The 20,656-nt window shown below is 37.6% G+C and overlaps 1 protein-coding gene across 3 annotated transcripts in view; it reads left to right on the top strand.

Annotated features, from left to right (window-relative positions):
- dcdc2.S (doublecortin domain containing 2 S homeolog) overlaps positions 1-20,656 on the top strand; it is an 84,768-nt gene that overhangs the window by 58,495 nt on the left and 5,617 nt on the right. For all 3 annotated transcript variants that reach the window (XM_018269521.2, XM_018269520.2, XM_041567761.1), the window contains exon 9: positions 13,596-13,696. In XM_018269521.2, the coding sequence (XP_018125010.1) occupies positions 13,596-13,696 (101 nt within the window). The remainder of the gene's footprint in view (positions 1-13,595; positions 13,697-20,656) is intronic.

The raw sequence follows: 20,656 nt of genomic DNA, 5'->3' as shown, positions 1-20,656 counted from the left end.
TTTTTGTGTACTCCCTTCAACTTTTATCTGATTGGTGCCAACATAAGCCATGATCAAATGCCCCTCCAAAAATTCAGTACTCTTTTTGCTCCAGGACCTGCAGAAACAACACAATTATTTGCACTGACAATCAGGACAAAATACTGCCCTGTCTACTTTTCAATATTGTAATCCCCCTTACTTAGAATTGTTATAAAACCAGGGTCACTTGTACAAAACTAAACTAACAGAATATAAGCAGCCCTGTCCATTTCCCCTTAACCTTATTTTAAGGAAGGGTTATAAAATAACTGTCCATCCCAGGCCATAGGATAGGGCATTTGCTTTAGTGTTCATTCTACCTTACCACTCACTGCCAACTTGTTTCCTACTTAGCACACATAGTTCCTTATTGTCCAGAGGTGGCATAATTATAATAGACTTAAAGAAAGACCTAAGACCTTAAAGAAAGTGCACCTAAGCTATGTGGTGCATGGTGCTTGCAATTGTTTAATAATAGTCCGTTTTAAGCCTTGTTATAATTTAATAGGTATTGGCAGAAAGGAGGACAATATATGTGAAACCATCTTCCAGTCCTCATGGTCAATAGTATTAAACCCTTTTTTTTATTAAGCTTGTACACAAAAAATACATATTTTTATTTATTTAAAAAAAATATTCGTAAAAAAGGTGATCTTTCATTGACACATAGGGGCAAATTCACTAACCGGTGAAAATTCGCCAGCGCTGGCTTTGCGCACATCGCAACACTTCGACAGGCGTAAATTCTCCTGGACATTGCTAATTCACGAAGATCCAAAGTTGTGCACAGGGTAACGAACAAAATTACGCTCAGCAGTTCGAAGTTATGCTAGCATTGGCTGATTAGCATACGGCGTGCAGTTAAAGTACAATGGACGTATATGCTGCAGCAAATACATTACACAAGGCCAGGGAACCTTAATAAAATGATATAAAGTTGTTATATTGCCCTACACATGTGCCCACAGTATAGTTTATGTGCCATATGTTAGCAAATGTACGGGGGAAGGAGGGTACCCCCCAAAAAAATTTACAATCTTTTTCAGTCTATAACCCTTTAAATAGGAAGAAACGCCAGTGTTTTATTGGGACTTAGAAACATTTTCAACTATTTTTTGAGGAAGTCCCGAATTTTCGCCAGCGTTAGCCACTTCGCCCTTTAGTAAATTTCCCCCATAGGCTCTGCTTTGTATCAACATTTGAATTACATTTACCCACTCTTTACTTATACAAAACACTGTTTTCAGTATTAAAACAATTGTATTTCAGTAGGCTCGTTATCAGTTATTTGCTACAATACGGACCCCTTGATAAAAAACAGGCTCTGTTTATATAACCAAAACAGTAAAGATATATGAAATTGCTTAGCTACAAAAAAGCTGGTCGGTGGAACAAAAGAAAGGAGATAACTGCAGATCAGACTTTTTTTTACAAAGAGCAGTGACAAAGATAAAAAAAGAAAACTGTAACCCCAAAAATTAAATACTTATGTATGCATTTAAATATAATGATCTGTTACCCTGCACTGGTAAAGATTGTGTTTGCTTCAGAAGCACGAAATCTTAAAAATGAAAATAAAAATCTCTGTGCTATGGAAGTAGCCATTTAAGTTGAAATTGGGCTATACAGTTGTTAGGTCAGATGCTATTCACAGTCTTGTGTAATTAAAATCTTTCATATTTTATTTTTTATTTATTTTCTTCTCTTCATTTATTTTCTTCATTTAATTTATTATAAGACATTTTTTGCCACAAAAATAAGTTGGTTTTTTTTGCACAGTCCCTTCCAGTGTTCCATGTAATTAATTCCTTCATTACCTCTAACTGTACTGAGAGTAAGCTATAATAATACATTTAAATTATTTCTTTAGATCTTAAATGTATGAGCAATAGAAAAGAACTCTGGACAAAGTAATAGCATCATCAGGGGCAGCTTCAGCACCGCATAACTATTTGTGAGTCCTAGGGACTATGCAACATAAATACTGTATATTAGTCTGAAAGGAACCGCTGGAAGACTTTTACCATGTACTGCTCTTTTCCTCACCTCAATAGTTCTTTTGCCAGAGAGGACTCCAGGACTTGCGCAGACATAGAAGTAAACATTGTGGGTAGGATTCTTTAATATATTTTATAGGTTTTTAAGTAACTTCATTCATATTTGTTGAGGACTAGTCTCCCATATTAACCAATTGAACCTCTGCTTTCCTCTTCTTAACTCTGCCAGAACGAGTAGTGAGTTAACAGGCTGATATGGGTTTCTGGCAGATGTTAAAGGAAAACTATACCCCCCCCCAAACAATGTAGGTATTTTTAACTTTTTTAGTAGTATGTGCCATTGGGTAAATACTAAATAGAAAATTGCCATTTGAAAAAAATGAGGGCTGCCCCCTAGCATTGTAGGATTCACAGTGCACACAAACAAACAAAACAAACCATTCATGTTAGATCACATGAGCCAATTAACAGACAGAGTTCTTTCTTTTGCTTCCACAATTCTTCCTGTTACAGTTAGAGTTGTAGTATTTCTGGTCAGGTGATCTCTGAGGCAGCACACAGACCATCACTAAATGGTGGTTCAAGGTAAGAGATGTAAAAGGCAATACTTATTTAAATATATATATACCAGTTTGGTAAGATTCTGTTGATTTATTCATTTTGGGGGGTAAAGTTTTTCTTTAACAGTATTTATATTGTAACCCTATTTCTGGTTCTGTTCATTGGCAGCAGTTGCGTTAAGAAACCTAGTGAAGGATATTAACCAACATTTCTTATTCTGATGCAGTACTGATGACAGATGCTAGCGACTTTATGGATTTTTATTAAACACAGACTGTTATTTTTCTTTTTCATTTTTTAATTGAAATATACCTTCACTAATATCATCTGTGTTTTGCTTTATTTTTTTTCCCCTGCAAATTATATTATCGACAGCAAATCATAAACTGATGTGTCCTTCTCCATCCCTCACAGTAATCCATGGGATTTAATGAGGCAAAGATTTTTACATTTTGTTTTTAATTTGATTTTGCATTTTTATGAGGCAGCCTCCGTGGTAAATCACATTAAAAATGTTTATGGTCACATTAACTTTCTTGCTTACATACAGAGCCTACAGTTAATAAATGACTTTGATTTCCATAAAATATTCAGAGCAGGCCATTATTACGATGATTTTTTTATCCCTACTGCTAAATTTCAATCAGTTTTATATTTGAAATGCTTTGTGTAATATTACCATTTGTGCTCCAATAAATGTTTTATAGTTGCCACTAGATAGGAAACTGATGGAAAAGGTATTAATTGGTATGCTTAATTATTTAAAATATATTGATTTTATACTGGTTATTTGAATTTAGAACTCATTTACTATTTAATTTATGCATGCAATTTTCTTGTTTGTCAGAGTGAGCAAAAGGATTCCTATGATGGCACATTAAAGTAATTGAGTTCTTATGACTGATTTCCCTTTGCGGTTATGTTTTTTTTTTTATGTGAACAAGACAAATTCCCTGTGAATAAGACAAATTGCTCTCCTACTTTTTTATCCAAAAAACTGAAAAACAGGCCAGTTCATGCAATTAAGGTGGCAACACATTCCCCTTATGTATAGTAGCTTTTCATTTTTAATTATGTTTATCTGTTTATTGACTTGCAGTAAAACAGCTTTAATTGGGGTTTCACCAGGTATGTACCTGGAAAATTGTTTTGAATGAGAATTTCACTTAGCTACTTGTTGTAACTTCCATTTCTTCTAGTCCTAACATGTCAGTACAGATGGATAGTATTGCCCCGCCCAGACCAGGAGGTAGGACATTTACCATAGCCAATTAAGATTAAACATGATCTATAAGACCACCTGTAAAACACAAAAAGTGGAGGAGGGAGATCCTACCTCCCTGTCCAGTTCTACAAAAAAACCAAAACGGTAGTGAGGAGGAAAGAACCCAAGTCCGCACTACATTTAAAAATATTGTTGTTCGTGAATATACTGCAATAAACACTAATACCTATCCCTTTGTTTACACTATCTTCTTAACTCTGGTGGTCAGACAAGTAGGATGAGTTAAAGCATATCTTAATTTCATCTGCATGCTATTTCCATAAACTGCTTAATTCCATTTAGTATGATTTCCCTGCAACTTAATAATAATTTATTTACATTAAAATGATCATTTATATTTTAAAATTAGATTAAATTAGAGGTGGAAGCTTAGTTATTAAAGGTCGGATTTTAGTGGTTTTTGATGTTTTTGAAGCCAGACTAAACTCACAAACTCTAAATTTATTAAGGAGGTTACTTGCAAAAATTAAAAATGTCTCGCTACAGTAGAACCCTCATTTTATGTTTTTCAGGGGACCAAGAAAAAATTATGTAAAGTCCAGGAAAATGTAAAATCAGGGAAATGTGTAACATTTTGCTCAAGTACTGAAAAGATATAAGCACAGGAGTCAGTTTTACTTTGAAATACAACATTAAGAGTCACATTTATGAAAGGTTGAATGTCAAATTCGACCACAAATAAAAAATGTAAAATGTGGGAAAACTTAAAATCAGGGTACTTAAAATTGAGGTTTCACTGTATTTTCTTAAAACCACTTCGATTAAATTCCCGTCCACATTTTTACAGTATTTGAAAATCTGGTGTGGGAAAAGACTTCAAAAAAATTTGAAGGCGTTTTCCCCTTTAAAACTCTGACCAGGAAAAAACAGACTTTAATAAGTAACCCGCTAAAAAGTTCTGATTATAAAAAGTACAAATGATAGGAAGCTCTGAATGATCCAAAAAAAAAAATCTGAATACAACAAAAAGCTTTAAAAATTTGAGTTTTTTTAAAAAATTTGAGTTTTTAAAAAATTTGCAGCAAAAAATAATCGGAAAACCAAAAACATTCTTATTGATTTAAAAATGGTCCAATAGGATCAGCACTTCTCCCACTGACTTCTACAGCACCTCGTCAACATTTACTTGGTGAAGTTTGGCATGGAAGGCTTTTATGGTTTTTTCACTAAAATCTCAAATTATTTGAAAACCATACATTTTTCATGATGGTTAGTAAATGGAATTGTCCGTAAATATTGTTACTGTATAAGAAATACTTTAAATGTGTTTCCCATAGTATTATGGCCATGCTATTAAGTCTAACTTTCAATCTCCTTTACAATATCATATTAAAGCTTTTAATTTTCCAAGTAGCTGGTATCTCTGTTATTACAGCATCATAATCTCTGCATTAACTTCTCATGAATCTTCCAGATAGAGTGAATAGTATTTTAAAAATGAATAGTCATTTACGTTCTTGTTGTGTGGAAGTTTTATGCTGTTTTGAACATTCATTGCTACCAGAGGAAGATGCCATGCAGAATCCTTTAGGGCTAAATAACGGCATAATTGCAGATCTGTCTATGATTTGTAATATCCAAATAGAAAACAACATGCCTGTCAGGCAGCACTAACCGGCTCCAGCAGAATCTCTCTGTGCTGCACATGTTAAAATAAAGCTTTTATTAGCAAACTAAATTTGGAAAATGTCCAATAACAAGACATTTCTCATTCTCTGTCCATGCCACAACAAGTCTCAATGGTTTTTACATAATAGATCCAAAACAGTTCCCTCTTGGATAATCTCCCATCAAATTTTCCCCTTCTGATGTTAGGGGGCCACATTCGCAAGTAGCCAGATATACAAGTCCCTTAAACAGGCCATCAACATATTGCTTAATCTTGCAAATGTTATCTGTATGCATACACCTAAATGATTTAGAGTCAGTCAAGACTGTACATGCCTTGTCTAACATGACTTTTAATAGATCTATCTACTGTATGTATCTTGACCCTTTGGGGCAAATTCACTAAACGGCGAATTTTCGCATGGGAAGGCTTCGCCACACTTTGCGCCACTTCATCAGGCTCTAATTCGCTACCACTATGCTAATTTACTAAAATGCGAAATTGCGTCTCGGCAGTCGAACGCTGGCAAAGTTTCACAAGTGTAAATTCATCAGTGCAAGCCTTTCATTGCGAACTTTCGCTAACGTTCAATTTGATTAGGGAGGGTACATATAGGTCATATATATATATATATATATATATATATATATATATATATATATATATGTCTTTATTAGTGATGGGGTAATTGCTTGAAGTGGACACTTATTATTAAAAATGTTCAAGGAAGCAAAATAAAGGCAATGCATGTGGCATGCGTCTCGAATGGTTAAAAAATGTTAAAACAACATTTTTTTACAGTTACAACTTTTAAATACAATCCCACTTTAAAATATGAAAAAACACCAGCGTTTTTTTTCCCTCGTTTTTATAACTTTTTGGCATACAGGATATGATGTCACTGACATAAGATTGAGGAGGATGTAGCTTCATCTTATGCATTCGCCAGGTCTATGTTGGCAATGGAAACTCTGGTGAAAGGGGTAACGTTAACAAGTAATGATCGTACGCCTGGGTGAAAATTCCCTGATGAAACAAAGGGTCTGTAATTCAGTATAATGGCTGGTTCAGCCTCCATTTCTATCCACTTACTGGTCGTGTCATACGCAATGTGCATTCAACCACCCCAGGGAAGAGGTAACTTTGATAGCAACAAGGAAAATGTGGCCTGATTAATTCTATGATACTCTGTGTAACATCATCATATTATCTTTATCAGCCATCCAAATCTTACAATAGTTGTCCCACCGGCTGAGCCCTAGCCACTGCTCCAGAGGGCTATCCCCACAGTTTGGGAACCACAACTGTAGAAGGTTCTTGCCAGTGATGCCTACATGATCTTATCAATTATGGGCTATGCATACACATGTCTAAACCAAAGTAGCAGTAAAGGTAGTTCTAATACAACAGTATACACTCTTAAAAATATAACTATGAGCTCACAGCTGTGTGTAATAAAGATTTTACAATTCCAGGAGGAGATAGATGGTAATAGAGAAAGAAACCTGCAAGCCAGTTGCCTATATAGCTAAACTGATGTTCTAATTGACTTTGAATATCTTAATTCCACAGTAGAGTAAAGATTTTATTTGTATAGTATAAATAAATTGAAATTGAGATTTAGGACATTATAACAATATTAGCATACAGGATTTTATAGATAAAGAAAATGAGCTTGAAATGTAGTAATTTAGAAATTGTAAAACTAATTATGATTTCAACAGGTGACATGTTATAGGCTTATACACAGCTGTGTAACAGCAAATTGTATTTTAATATTTTGTCTATTTAAAGGGAAACTTGAAATTTAAGACACAGAGATTGTTTGACATTTAAGGACCATTTACTACCTGCAGGGCAGGGTACAAAGTACAAAAAACAGATGCAGTCGGCCATGTTTTGTGCACTTTCCCCATACTATGTAGCAGTATTATTCCTCCTTTTCTCACTCAACCTCTTTATGCTCCCAGTCTTTTATACAGTATCTACTTACTATATTGTTCCATTACTACTCATTTTTTTTCTCATAAAGGAATAGGGAATGACCATGAAATTGGCCAAATATTTAGAAGCAAAAGGGCCCACAGACACCTTAGCCCACCGGGAGTTTTCCTGATATCCCGGTGGGCCAGTCACACTGCCATGTAGCTCTATATTCATACACCTACTGTATGCCTGTCCCTTGATTTGTGTATTGTTTAAGCAGGTGCAGACCACAGCTGGGGGCCTGTACCTTATTGTGTCCATTGACACTGCTCTACACAGTGAGATCTTGAACAGAAGTACTCTTTAAATTAGGCTTGGATTTTTGCCCTTTAGTGCATTTGTACTTCTGTCTGGGTCTACGTTAATGTCCCCTTTAATAAAGTTGTTCTTCAGCCACTTGCAAGGGAAAAAATATTTCATGGTTTATAGATGCACCCTAAAGTTTATGTTGTTAACTGATGATAAATAGGTAATAGAGATCTATGGTGGTATGTAATCATGAATGCTTTCTCATCTAATTCAGTTGCCTTGTGTTGCTCTATATTTTATTCCACTGCATGTGTACATTGGTTTATGTAATTCCTGTTGGTATGAGCCCATTGGGCCAGAGACAAGTGCTGAACACAGTAAAGTTTAGTATTAATTAATTTCCTCTTTATTCAGTATTGGAATTTGTTCCTGCATGCTCATGGAAGTGTACTGCACTTTGTATTATTGTAATATGGGAAGCTCAAATTTTATCATACTGGGGCAAGGTATGCTTTGTTTAATACTTCTGCCATCGGCCCTCTCCCCTCTCTCTCTCCACACTGTGCTTTAGTTAAAAGGAAGCCACTGAAAAAAACCCCTGATCTTAAACTGCAGAGCAGCACAGCGGAGTTCCAAGACACCATCTTTTGCCATTTGCGTTATTTTGGGTCTGAATGCCATGCACAGGCATGCACAGGTGTAGCTGATTCCTGGCTAGGCCCAACTCTGCATGCTCCCATAGGCTTTGTGGCGGCGAACAGGGGTCAGACTGGGGGGCCCACTGGGGCTGCTGTCCAGGGCCCACCTCCAGACCCCCGGCCCCCATTGCTGCAGAGCTCGCATTGCCCTCCCAACGCAGCGCACCCCCCCCTGATGTGCCACTGCTCTGATGAGCGTGTGCGCTTCTGCACAGGCGCGCACATGCACTATGTTTAAGGAGCATGAAAATCATGCAGGAAGGAAGGCCTTGCCTCCAGGCCCTCCCCGTGCGCATGTGAGAACGTTGGTGTGCGATGCAAACTGTTTTTTGGGGGCTGGCAGATCAGGGAGGGAATTGGGGAAGGGGGGCTGGGTCGGCGAGGGCCCATGTGGGCTGGAGCCCACCAGATTTTTTCCCGGAGTCCCGCCGACCCAGTCCGACACTGGCAGCGAAGAGACCTGAAAGAACGCGAACGTCCAGAAGATGACGCCCGGAAACTCTGCTGTGCTGCTCTGCAGTTGGTCAGGGTTTTTATCAGGGTGCTTCTTTTTAACTAAGACACAGTGTGGAGAGGGGTGATGGAAGAAGTTAATGGCGGCTTTTATTACAAGGAGGTTTAGTTCTCCTTTAAAGGAGAAAGAAAGGTAAAATTATTGTGGGGGTGCCAAGTTGTTGGGACCCCCTTACCTGCTAACCTGTTTTTAAAAAAAAAAAAGCCTCAACCTGGTATACTGTTTTAATTTTACACCATTATAATTTTTTCAAGCTTTGCTTGTAAATCCTACCTAACATTTAACTGATCCAAAAGAAGGGAAAAAACTCTCACCTTACCTCAGAAGAAAAAAAAAATCCTTTATAGTTCAGCAATGCATTGTATTATATTACGAAGTCTTATATTTTCTCATATTCTAAAAACACATCAACTCTTTTTTTCAAACAATTTAATGTGAGTACAGTTGCCTCGCAAAGAATCGCACAACTTCACAGCTCACACACCATAAGTTAGTACCTTTTTTTTTCTAATGGTACAGTATGTACTTGTGTTCTCTGAAAAGGCATCAGAATGTTTGTTTTATGGTCCGTTTAGTACATCTTGGTCAGAGTCTTTCTTCATAATTGACAGTTCTTATTTACTTTTCTCTGTATTTGATGTTTAAATATAAAATAAGATAAATAGAAGATAAATAGAAGATTAGTAATAAATACCAATAACAACAAACTTTAGTCTCTTAACAATACAGCCCATAGCACAATAGTTTATGGGCTGCCTGGGAACTACTCTGTGACCCCCATTTGAAAGCCAGGTCAGAAGAAAAGGCAAATAAATTAAAAACTATAAAAACTGAAGGATGAACACAGTAGCAGTTCCATGTATAAATACCCCTGAAATCATAGCAGGATGGCATAGGGGCAATTTCATGTATAAATACCCCAAAACTCATAGCAGGATGGCACAGGGGAAATTTCATGTATAAATACTCCCAGAATTCACAGTAGGATGGCACAGGGGCAATTTCATGTATAAATCCCACCAGAATTCACAGTAGGATGACACTGGGACAATTCTATGTATAAATACCCCCACAATTCATAGTAGGATGGCACAGGGACAATTCTATGTATAAATAAATACCCCCAGAATTTACAGTAGGATGGCACAGGGGCAATTTCATGTATACATCCCCCAGAATTCGCAGTAAGATGACACTGGGGCAATTCCATGTATAAATACCCCCAGAAATCACAGTAGGATGGCACAGGGGCAATTCCATGTATAATACCCACAGAATTCACAGTAGGATGGCATAGGGCAATTCCAGTTATAAATGCCCCCAGAATTCACAGTAGGATGTCACAGGGGCAATTCAATGTATAAATACCCCCAGAATTCACAGGGGCACTTCCATGTATAGATACCCCCAGAATTCACATTAGGATGGCATACTTCCCAACATTTTGGAAATAAAAAGAGGGACAAAAAGTTGGCGCGTGTAGCCTGGCAATTTTGTTTTTACCGTGGCCATACAAATGGGCATGGTAAAAAAAAATTGCCACGCTACATGCCCTAATTACTATTTTCATTTTACAAAATTAACAAAAAGTTACAAAAGTTTGAACATATTTCTCTGGTTTTTCCAGTTATTACAGTTTTGCTAATGCAGGTGAATTGCCCTTTAAGCTGTAAGTAACTTTTCCCAAGGGACCTGTTATCTTATATTGTTACAATTACTTATTTGCTTATCTAGATACATTTGAATTGTTAAAAATGTATCTTATCTTCTATTGTGGCTGTTCTGGGCTCTCTGTCAAGAGCCAATTAAGTTAGAAACTTTGTTTCTCTTTCTGGCTGTTCAGTTCAGAGAAAAGCGGGACTTTCTAGTACAAACGTGGGACTGCTGGTTGAGCTGTCAAAAGAGGGACTGTCTAAAACCAGGACAGTTGGGAGGTATGGGATGGCACAGGGGCAAATCAATGTATAAATACCCCCAGAATTCACAGTAGGATGGCAATTCCATGTACACCTCAGCTGTTAAAATTTTGAAAGACTAATCAAGGAGTTAAAGCTCAAATAGTTAATAATTATTAGAGAAGGGGAGGTGAAACTGCAAGAAGATAAGGGAAGTGAGACAGTGTAAAAAACCCCACCAAGTAAAGAGTAATAAAGCTGGAGCAGTTATTCTTACCAGCATTCTCTCTGACAGAGTGTCCTGATCCTTCATGGGGAGGGATGCCCCAGGAGCATTTACCATCTGTCAGCCTAACCTAATCTGCAGTCAGGAATAATGTTCGTTCCAAACCAAACCAGTTTGGGGGGGGGCGGGAAATTCAAAGTAATCTCTGCCCTGCCTCCACACTTCTGCTTCCGGCATCCATCTTCTTGTGCTCTCCTCCACTCCTGCCTATCAAAAAAAATATCCTGCACAGGCCCTTTTATATGACAAGCGATGTAAAAAAAATAAATAAAAAAAGTTTGAAAGAAAATCATAAAGTTGTCAGTGGCCCCCCAAAAACAGTGAGCCCTGGGCAGATGCCCCTTTTGCCCTGTTATTAAAGTGGCCCTGATTAGAAACACACTTGCATCAAGCAAATCAGATGCAAATGAAATTATTAATGCATTTGAGCACCAGACGTGATACCATCCCCAGTGAGAAAAGGTTTGCTGCAACTTGCATGTGATTTAGAAACCAAAAGAAGGAAATAGTGTAAATATCATTCATGACATCACACTAAAGAGCACTTATTAATTTCCAACCTGCAGCCATTCCATGTTCCTGAGTTACAACCTGCAATCTCCCAGGGTGGTTGTTGTACAACAACAGGTAGTGGCCAAAAAGTCACTTCCAGAAGACCAGCTCGTTTTACAGCATTCTGTATAAAAATTGGCATAATATAAGGGGGTTATTTATCAAAATCCGAAAAGTTCTCACTATTTTCTGAAAACGACTGCGACCAAATCTGCATGGACTTTTCCCCTATTTATCAAAAAATGTTCAACATTTTTTCTTGTGCAGAAAAAGTCACTATAAAATCGTAAAACAAATCTGAATCCTAGGATTTTTTTGGATTTTGTGGAAATAATTTTTTTTCGTAAAATCGCCTGAAAGCCATCAATTTTTCAGAAACCCACAACTCGGAAAATCTTCCAATTGTTAATGTTACATCTGCCATTGACTTTTACATGTTCTGAGCAGGTTTGAGTTGGGTTACTTTTTTATCGGACTTTTAACACAATCGGACTTTTAAGGGGAACTATCGCGAAATACTGAAATAAGAGACATTCTAAATACAATCAATTAAAAATTCTGTACCATTTCTGAAATAATCAAGTTTATCTTCACTATACCTTTCTCAGCATCTGTTTCTCCTTGTGCTGGGTCAGGCCGGCGGGCCCCTCTAGCCCAGCCGCACCTCTGCATACGGCGAAAAGGCGAAGGTGTGCAAACAGATGCCGCCGCACTCCCTCTTAGTCGGGAACAGCCGGCTTCAGAGCAGAGAGGAGCAACCGGACTAGGGGTAGGAAATAGAGAGGGAGTGTGCCTGGTGCCCCCCCATCTTTGCACCCTAGGCACATGCCTACTCTACCTACCCCTAGTTCCGGCTCAGGTTTAACTTCATTCAGGAGTTGGGTGTCAGATGAATGATCCAATATATCTTACAGGGGGGCTCCTTTTGCCTAGAAGATCATCAGAAATCTCTCTGTCTGAAATCGCATCTGTCTCTCTACATGCAGAGTTTGTGCAAATCATTTATTTAAATTAGCTCTAATACATCTGCTAGGAAAGGGAGCCCCCTATAACATATATTGGATCATTCATCTGACACCCAAATGCTGCATGAAGACAGAATGAAGAGAAGCAGATGCTGAGAGAGGAATAGTGAAGATAAACTTAATTATTTCAGAAACAATGCAGAATTTTTAATTGATTGTATTTAGAAAGTTTCTTACTTCAGTATGGGAGCTTATATTACATTTTAATTTCTGCGATAGTTCCCCTTTAATAAATCATGGAAAAAAAATCGAGATTTTCGCTGAAAAAAACGCTTAAAAGTCCGACTAGAAATCGTAATAAATAACCACCTAAATGTACTAGTAAGGTCATAGGTCCGATAGCAACAAGGCTAGCATTAGAATCTTCAATGTGTTGTGTTTAATAATTTTATCTGTATGGACTTTGCATGTTGTATTGGTGTGGTTTTCCTCTAGGTGCTTTGGTTTCTTTACAGATTTTAAACAATCTTGTAGGTTAAAATTGAGCCAGGCTTATATAGCTGCTAATGTGCAGTTGGTATGTAAATTAGATTGTAAGCTTTAATTGTGGGGGAGAGATTTATGTGAATGACTCATTTTACTGTAAACTGCTTCTGAATAAATTATCCTATAATTATATAATCATTCTCATATTCATATTTCAAAGAAATCCAGAAGTAATGAACTTTGGGTTAAAATGTGTTCTATTTGATATTTGAAGCAATGCACAAACGATCATTCTAATTATAGAGTGTGGAGTAATGTTACTGGAAATCATGTGTCATACGAAAGATTAAATATCCTGGTATATCAGACGTTCACATATGATTCATTTATTTTGCTGAATTGTCAGTTGAATGTTGAAATTTTTTATTCTCCCACCAGGGGCCAGAATTGAGCTTTCTATGAAATATTTTTTTTTTCTCTTATTTTTGCAGATGATGGCATTTTCAAAGCTGGTAAAGACAGATCAGAAATGTGGGGGGCATCAGAAGTTCAGGAAGACGAAAACACTAAAGTGGAAGTTCCAGTTGATCAGGTAATTTGCCTTACAGCTTTGAAGCTATCAAATAGTAATGAGAAAAAGAAAAATAATACAAATTGTTAGCCTCCTCAACACTGGCAGCTGAGGTTGGGAAGCTATAAAGGGCTCATTTTAAACCTCATATTCCAGCAGCTAATTAAAGTCGCAATGGAGAAGAGTGCGTTTAATTTGAAGCATTCAAAGCATTTTGAAGGAATTGTAAATTGCCAAATGCTACTATTTTTTCAAGGGAATTTAGCATAACTGTGACTTATTACCAGGACTCCTTTTACATGCAGTTCGCCCCACTGACAGCCATGTATTATATTGTGCAGCTATGAAAGGCAGTTAACTGCATCCTTCCAAGCTTTGGGGATATACAGCAATTTACAGCATTCCTTGATATTTGTTAGTGGCTGCTGGGGCTGATGTTAAACACCAGCTGCAGGAGATGAACTTCTTTTTATTATACTGTTGTTTTCTTGTGGTATGATAGATTTAAGGAAAAACAAAAAACAAAATTTTGGGCTACAATTAGATGCATTACTTAGTGAAGTGATTACCAGCTTCTGTAGTTGCCTAAATGTATACAAAGAGACACCTGGATTTGCAATATCTTCCTAAGTACCACTCTCTTATGGAAATCACAGTTAATGCACACATTATAGTTACAACACTACTATACTTCAACAGAAGTGATCATTTTATAGATAGTGGGTGGCTAAATTAACATTAATTAGATTTTCTGGCAGGGATGGGTTGCTATGATTAGAGTAGAATATTTTTTGGCCACCTTTACTATACAAGACCTACAATTGTTATTATATATGTTGGTAATATTAATACAGTTGCACTAATTGGTGTGATTCCCTGCCAAAAATTCAAATCAGAAATAGTCAGTATTGTATTTTTTGTCTAATTTAGCAAGCATTTATATGAGAAAATATGAGAACAGAAACAATTATGCTATACTGTATGTAAATATGACAATTTGTGATTTCCATTGTGTTAGTCCGGAGGAATTTAACCCTTCTTTTTCTGCACTGCAGCACTGACCTTGTCCATGAATACATTCATAGTATACATAGTATACATAGAATATATATATATATATATAAACATAGTCCTCACTTTTGAAAATCGTCTAGGCCCCTAGTGTTGTGTCCTAGGCATGTACTTCTTCTATCTGCCTTCCTGTAGTTCAAGGTCCTGGAGGGTCGCTTTTCATTGGGGCAATGCTCCCCGCCTCCCTGCTGTTACTCATTTTGTAGGGCTTTCTGGCTTTCGCAATGTATATATATTATTTCTAGCTTTACAACAAGATACTGCCCATGGTCTAACCTCACACTGAGTGCTTGGTCCTTTTTATATGGGTCATTACAACCAAGCATAAGGTGCACCACTCTACTACTGTACTGCGTATGGGCATGCGCTTGAATTAGGAAATAACTATCCAAAATCCTAAACCAGGACAGAGCCCTCAAAAGAATCCAGTTTATTTGCACCACCCCACTTATGCTGTTGGTTTTCAGGATTAAAGTAAATTTAAAACAATTAATTATATGTTATCAGAGTTGGAGGCAATATTCCAAAAACGATAAGGGGCAGATTTATTTGAAATGAAAATTCTAATTCTCAAATTTTTTATGGTCACAACTGTCAAATTCGAATAGGGAATTACTGCATCCAAACTCGATTCGAGTTTTTTAAAAAAATTCAAATTCGATTTTCAAAATTGATCATACTCTGGCCCATTAAGAATTCGAATTTGACTATACATTACCTAAAACCTGCCGAATTACTGTATACTTTAAGTCAATGGGATAGGTCCAGGGATCAATTTGGGGATGTTTGTAGACTTCCTGACATTTAGTTTATTCAGAGATAAAACTCGAATCAAGTTTTGTATAATTCAAATCAAATTTGGTTTGAGTTTTCAGATTGGTAAAATTTGTCTAAATTTTCAAATTTTTTATAAATTCCCACAAATCGAATTTTGAATTCAGTCGAATTTAAGGGAGTTAAAAAAAACTCACATGATATATGTGCCTCTAAGTATTTGTCTAAGTATTTATAGCCATATAAATCCAAATTGCATATCACAGAACTCTCAACATTGATAAGTGTCAGTAACGTACTGTAACTACCCCTCGCGGGGCCGTAATTTGGACCTTCATACCTTAAAGAAGACACTGTGTAAAAAATAAGATTGTACCAGTGCGTTATACTAATTTAGATCTAGAAGAATTGTGGTTAAGAAGTATTGTTTCGGGCTATTTTATTGAATATTTCTGCAAAAACCCTACTAGTCCCTCCCTTCTCTTCCATTTCCTGCTCCCTGAATTCCCAGGCTGTGCTGGGGAGCTGGCAGCACTCAGCTCATTGCACTTTAGGGCAGGAACCAATCAGCAGCTAGCAGGACCTGATAGGGAACTGAAGCCTGTTTTTGCTTGTGTTACTTCAGGGCTGTGATTGGCTGTCCCCCTCCTACTGTGCTTCTGGCAGGGACCGTTAGGACACGCCCACCCCTCATTTAAAACACAGACAGGGACCAGAGAACATCTATAGCAGGGGTGTCCAACCTTATGGCTTCCCTGGGCCACAATCAAAGAAGAAAAATTTTCTGGGGCCGCACATGAAATACATAACACTTTTGATTTCTAAAAATAAAGGAAATATACAGAAATTAACTACAATACCAGCTGGATAACCAGATTGAGCTACACACTGGAACATGGGACAAATATAGCGCAACCTTCTCTGGATTGATTACTAATTGGCCAATGGGCAGTCCCCCTCCTCCCTAGGTCACCACATTGTTACAACCTGGTATAGTAAGCCTAATCCTAACAAGACAACAGACTGAGGTGGTACAAAAAACACAATGACAACACAACTGTGCCAGCAGCCAGCCATAACTATAGCCCCCAAATCTGTACCTGTGCCAGCCATAAACATTGCCCCCAAATCTGTAACTGTGCCAGCCATAAAAATTGCCCCCAATCTCTATCTGTGCAGCCATAAAAATTGCTTCCAAATCTGTACCTGTGCAGCCATAAAAAAGTGTCCCCAAATCTGTGCCAGCAGCCAGCCATAAAAATTGCCACAGATCTGTACCTATGCCAGCAGGAGCCAGGATGCATCAGAATAAGGCCAGCATTCCTACGGTTTTCTGCAGCTCCAGTTCTCTTCATTGCGCGCAACACTAACGCGCCAGCCCAGCTCTCCTCCTCTGTCTGCTGCTCATAGAACGTGACGTGGCGGTGGTGACATCGACATCTGGATGCGCCTATTCCTTCAGCGTATGCAGCACCGTGCATTGAGAAGCGCTGGATGCCCGCAAGTAAGAGGGAGGTTAGGGATCGCTATTTGCTTTGATTCTCTGAAGTACAAAGTCTGCAACCGAGCGTTTCAAGCTGGGCCCCATCAAACTTTATCCCGTATGCGGGCCATGGGTTGGACACCCCTGCCTTAAGGCTAATAAATAAAAATGAAACATTAAAAATGTTATTTCTTGCCAGAAACATGGCATGGTATAGTAGTCTAACTTAGTTAATAACTAGTATAAGGTACGTTTTCTCTTTATATAAAAAACAAAAAAAACAAGTGAAGGGCTTAGGACACAGTGGGAAATAGCATTATAACAGCTTTCTGGATTTCAAATCTGAGCTGACAATCTGTAATCTCTGAGCTAATATAAATCAGCTTTTTTGACTAGAGAGTGTTGCAAAGAACCTTAAACAATTTTGATTCCTAACGGTACATGAGTAGTTGTTTCATACCAAGACCCGAAACACCATGGGAATCAGAATCTAAACATTAACTTTTTAATTCACATCAAGTTGATGAAAAAGTTTTGTTTGACATGGATTCCTGGTTATATTGCAGTGTGTTTGCATAGGTGTTTGGAAACATCCTTGATTGCTTTCATAAACAAAACCATCTCAGGGTTTCAGGTGCATTGGTTTCAGTGGAACATTAGTGGCATAGTACATATTTATGACTAGGGTAAAAGGGCCCCACAAAGTCAAAGTACTTTTATAATATGCTTTCTAGAATGTATGCATGGTAAAGGCAGACTATGCAAACAGTCTGTATAAATGCATGTCATTCTGATTTTGGCACTACTGGGCCTTTGAGAATTTCTCTACAAATATAGATATGCTTGCAAGAAAATATTTTCTCTAAAGAAGGATTTCACATTGTGCCCTAACATTGCTTATTTATGCCAAACCCAGAACTGAGGCTGTACACATGTAAAAACATAGTAGTTTATTCAAATAAATGTATTTAATGATTTTGCTCGGGTTTATTTTGGCTATATTTGTATTTGCTGGGGTCCTGTTTACTGGTAAAAAGCCAGTAGACAGGACGAGCCATAATGGTATAGGTATAGGATCTCATAACTAAGAAACCTGCTATCCCATACCTGTAAAGCATTTACTCAACACTCTTTGGTCTCAGCTTATTAACCTCCGTTATCACAAACACGAACATCAATAACATTTTTGCAATACCATACATGCATCATGCAAATTCTACATGCCAGCAAATACCAGGAGATGACAGGTATGGGATCCTTTATTCGGAAACCCGTTATCCAGAAAGCTCCGAATTTAAGAAAGGCTGTCTCCCATAGACTCAATTATAATCAAATAATCCAGATGTTTCCTTTTTCTTTGTAATAATTAAACAGTAACTTATACTTGATCCAAACTAAAATATACTTATTCTTATTCTTTATTGGAAGCAAAACCAGTCTATTCTGTTTACATGATTTTCTAGTAGGCTTAAGGTATGAAGATCAGGAAAACCCCAGGTCCCAAGCATTCTGGATAACAGTTCTCATACAGTTCTCTTTTTTTTCCCCTATTTTCTTTTAATCATTGTGTATAGTGATCTTTGTTCTTTTCTATTTGTAACCTGAAAAATAATAAAAATTCAATAAATAAAACAGTTCTTATACCAGTATTACACAATTCTTACTTGGCACCACTTAGATGTCACAATATGGATAATCTACCATCAGACAACTGTTTAAAATCAATCCACAAGTTGATTAAGTTCCATGTCTTTGCTGTCTCCGAAGATTTTTGGAAAGAAGTTAGCGCATACTGGGAAACAATAACTGGCAAATCATTACAACCCACGATTATATGGGCAATTTTAGCATGGTCTTTCAGGATGCCCATTTAACCAAATCAAAGAGTGGCTTAGCAGAATGGCTAGCAGTGGCAGCCAGGAAAGCAATACTGCATCTTTGGCTTGATACTTCCTCTCCACCATTGTAACTTGCCAAACAAAAACTACATCATCTTTTTCCATATGGATTGGTTGTAAACAATGCTTCATAAAGCTTAACAAGCAAAAAAATTTACTTGATGCAATATAGTTACTTCCCCCAACTAGTAAACATCTTATGAGCTACATGTTTAGGCACACCACATGATACGACATGGGAATGATCCAATAGTTTGTTAAGCAGAACAACATAGGCAGGCCCGGGTTTGTGGTGAGGCCACATAGGCCCGGGCCTAGGGTAGCACATTTTTGGGGGTGGCATGCTGCCCAGCCGCTCTGTGGGGAGCCTGTGCACCCCAGTGCTCCGGCGCTCGCACGCTGGCGCTTTTGCACCAGCGTGTGGTAGTGCGGGCGGGCGCTAGGACCGTACGGAGCGCACGGCCTAGGGGCGCCCACCCAGCGAATCCAGCGCTGAACATAGGCAACAATCTAATCAATCAAATGATTATACAGTGAAATCGTCCCCACGAGCCACCAGATAAATAGAATAAGCTCTATCCGGAACGACCTGCATGATAACAACTAAACAGAGAACTAATGTTAGACTACTTATTCAAAGTTTATATGACCCAATGTATGGAGTAATACCTATTTGGACTACTATGGTGAACAGTAATGTCTTTCTAATATAATTGTCACCAAACTGTAAGAATTTTTTTATTTTTTAATTCTTTTTTGCTTATTTCCAAAGTAAATCTTTGAAAACTCAATAAATGTATTCTATAAACAAAGTTGAAAATCAAGGAGATATAAAGTCTGAATTCCAAACCCTGGAATTGTTCCAGATAAGAAAGGGTATACCTCTGTTATGCTCAAGATTCTTAGTTTTCTTTATACTGTAATTAGCTGACCACTCTTGGTGGAGTGAGCAAGAAATTGTGGTGTTGGACAGAGCCAGGCCAAAAGGTAAAGGTGTCCAAGACAAGCCCCCTGCTGTTATGTACCCACCACACACTTGTCATGTAACCTCCACCCATCACTCTGCCCAGTAGCTTACTCCACTAACAACAACCCTCATACCCTACAAGGGTACTGTTTATACATAAATATGTGTGAGTCGAAAAAAGGAAGTTTGTTCTGGTCCTTTGTATCAGATCTTATCTTTCAGTTATAGACTTGTGTATATCTTTTTAAGTTTCAGTAAGAGGGTGCAAAGTTCCTATTTGTATTATTTTGATTAACATTTAGGTGGGCTACTTCTGATTCTGCTACAGGGAGCAAAATGAGTATACCTCCTGCTCTGTATTTTTTCCAGCAACAGGAATGTTTTCTTTCAATCTATTTTGCAGCCACACTGGTCCACTATCGTGAGAGGTCTTCTATTAAACACCAGTATATTCTGTTGCTTAATAGACAAGATTATTTTCCTGTGTCTTAACCCTGCACCAAATGAAAAGTGGCTCATTTGACTGCTGCATACAGTCATACTCAAAATGGCGAAGGGGTCAGGGTTGTGACATCCAAAATTATTCTAAGATTCACAGGTAAAAACAAGGTTTTGTTTAGCGAAGGATAGAAAACATACAGTAGTTATTTTTGTTCTAGCTATATTTTACATCATGACCAGGTTATGATGTAGTCTTAATCAGCTCATTAATGTGTACACTCGCTGCAGGATATGATCTGTGAGATGATTTTTATGTAAGCAAGTGTCACCCAGTCCATCAGTGCCAA

Source organism: Xenopus laevis, chromosome 6S (genome assembly GCF_017654675.1).
Source record: "Xenopus laevis strain J_2021 chromosome 6S, Xenopus_laevis_v10.1, whole genome shotgun sequence".
Lineage (NCBI taxonomy): Eukaryota > Metazoa > Chordata > Amphibia > Anura > Pipidae > Xenopus > Xenopus laevis.
Note: the sequence above shows the minus strand (reverse complement) of the source record. Positions and strands in the feature narration are given on the sequence as shown.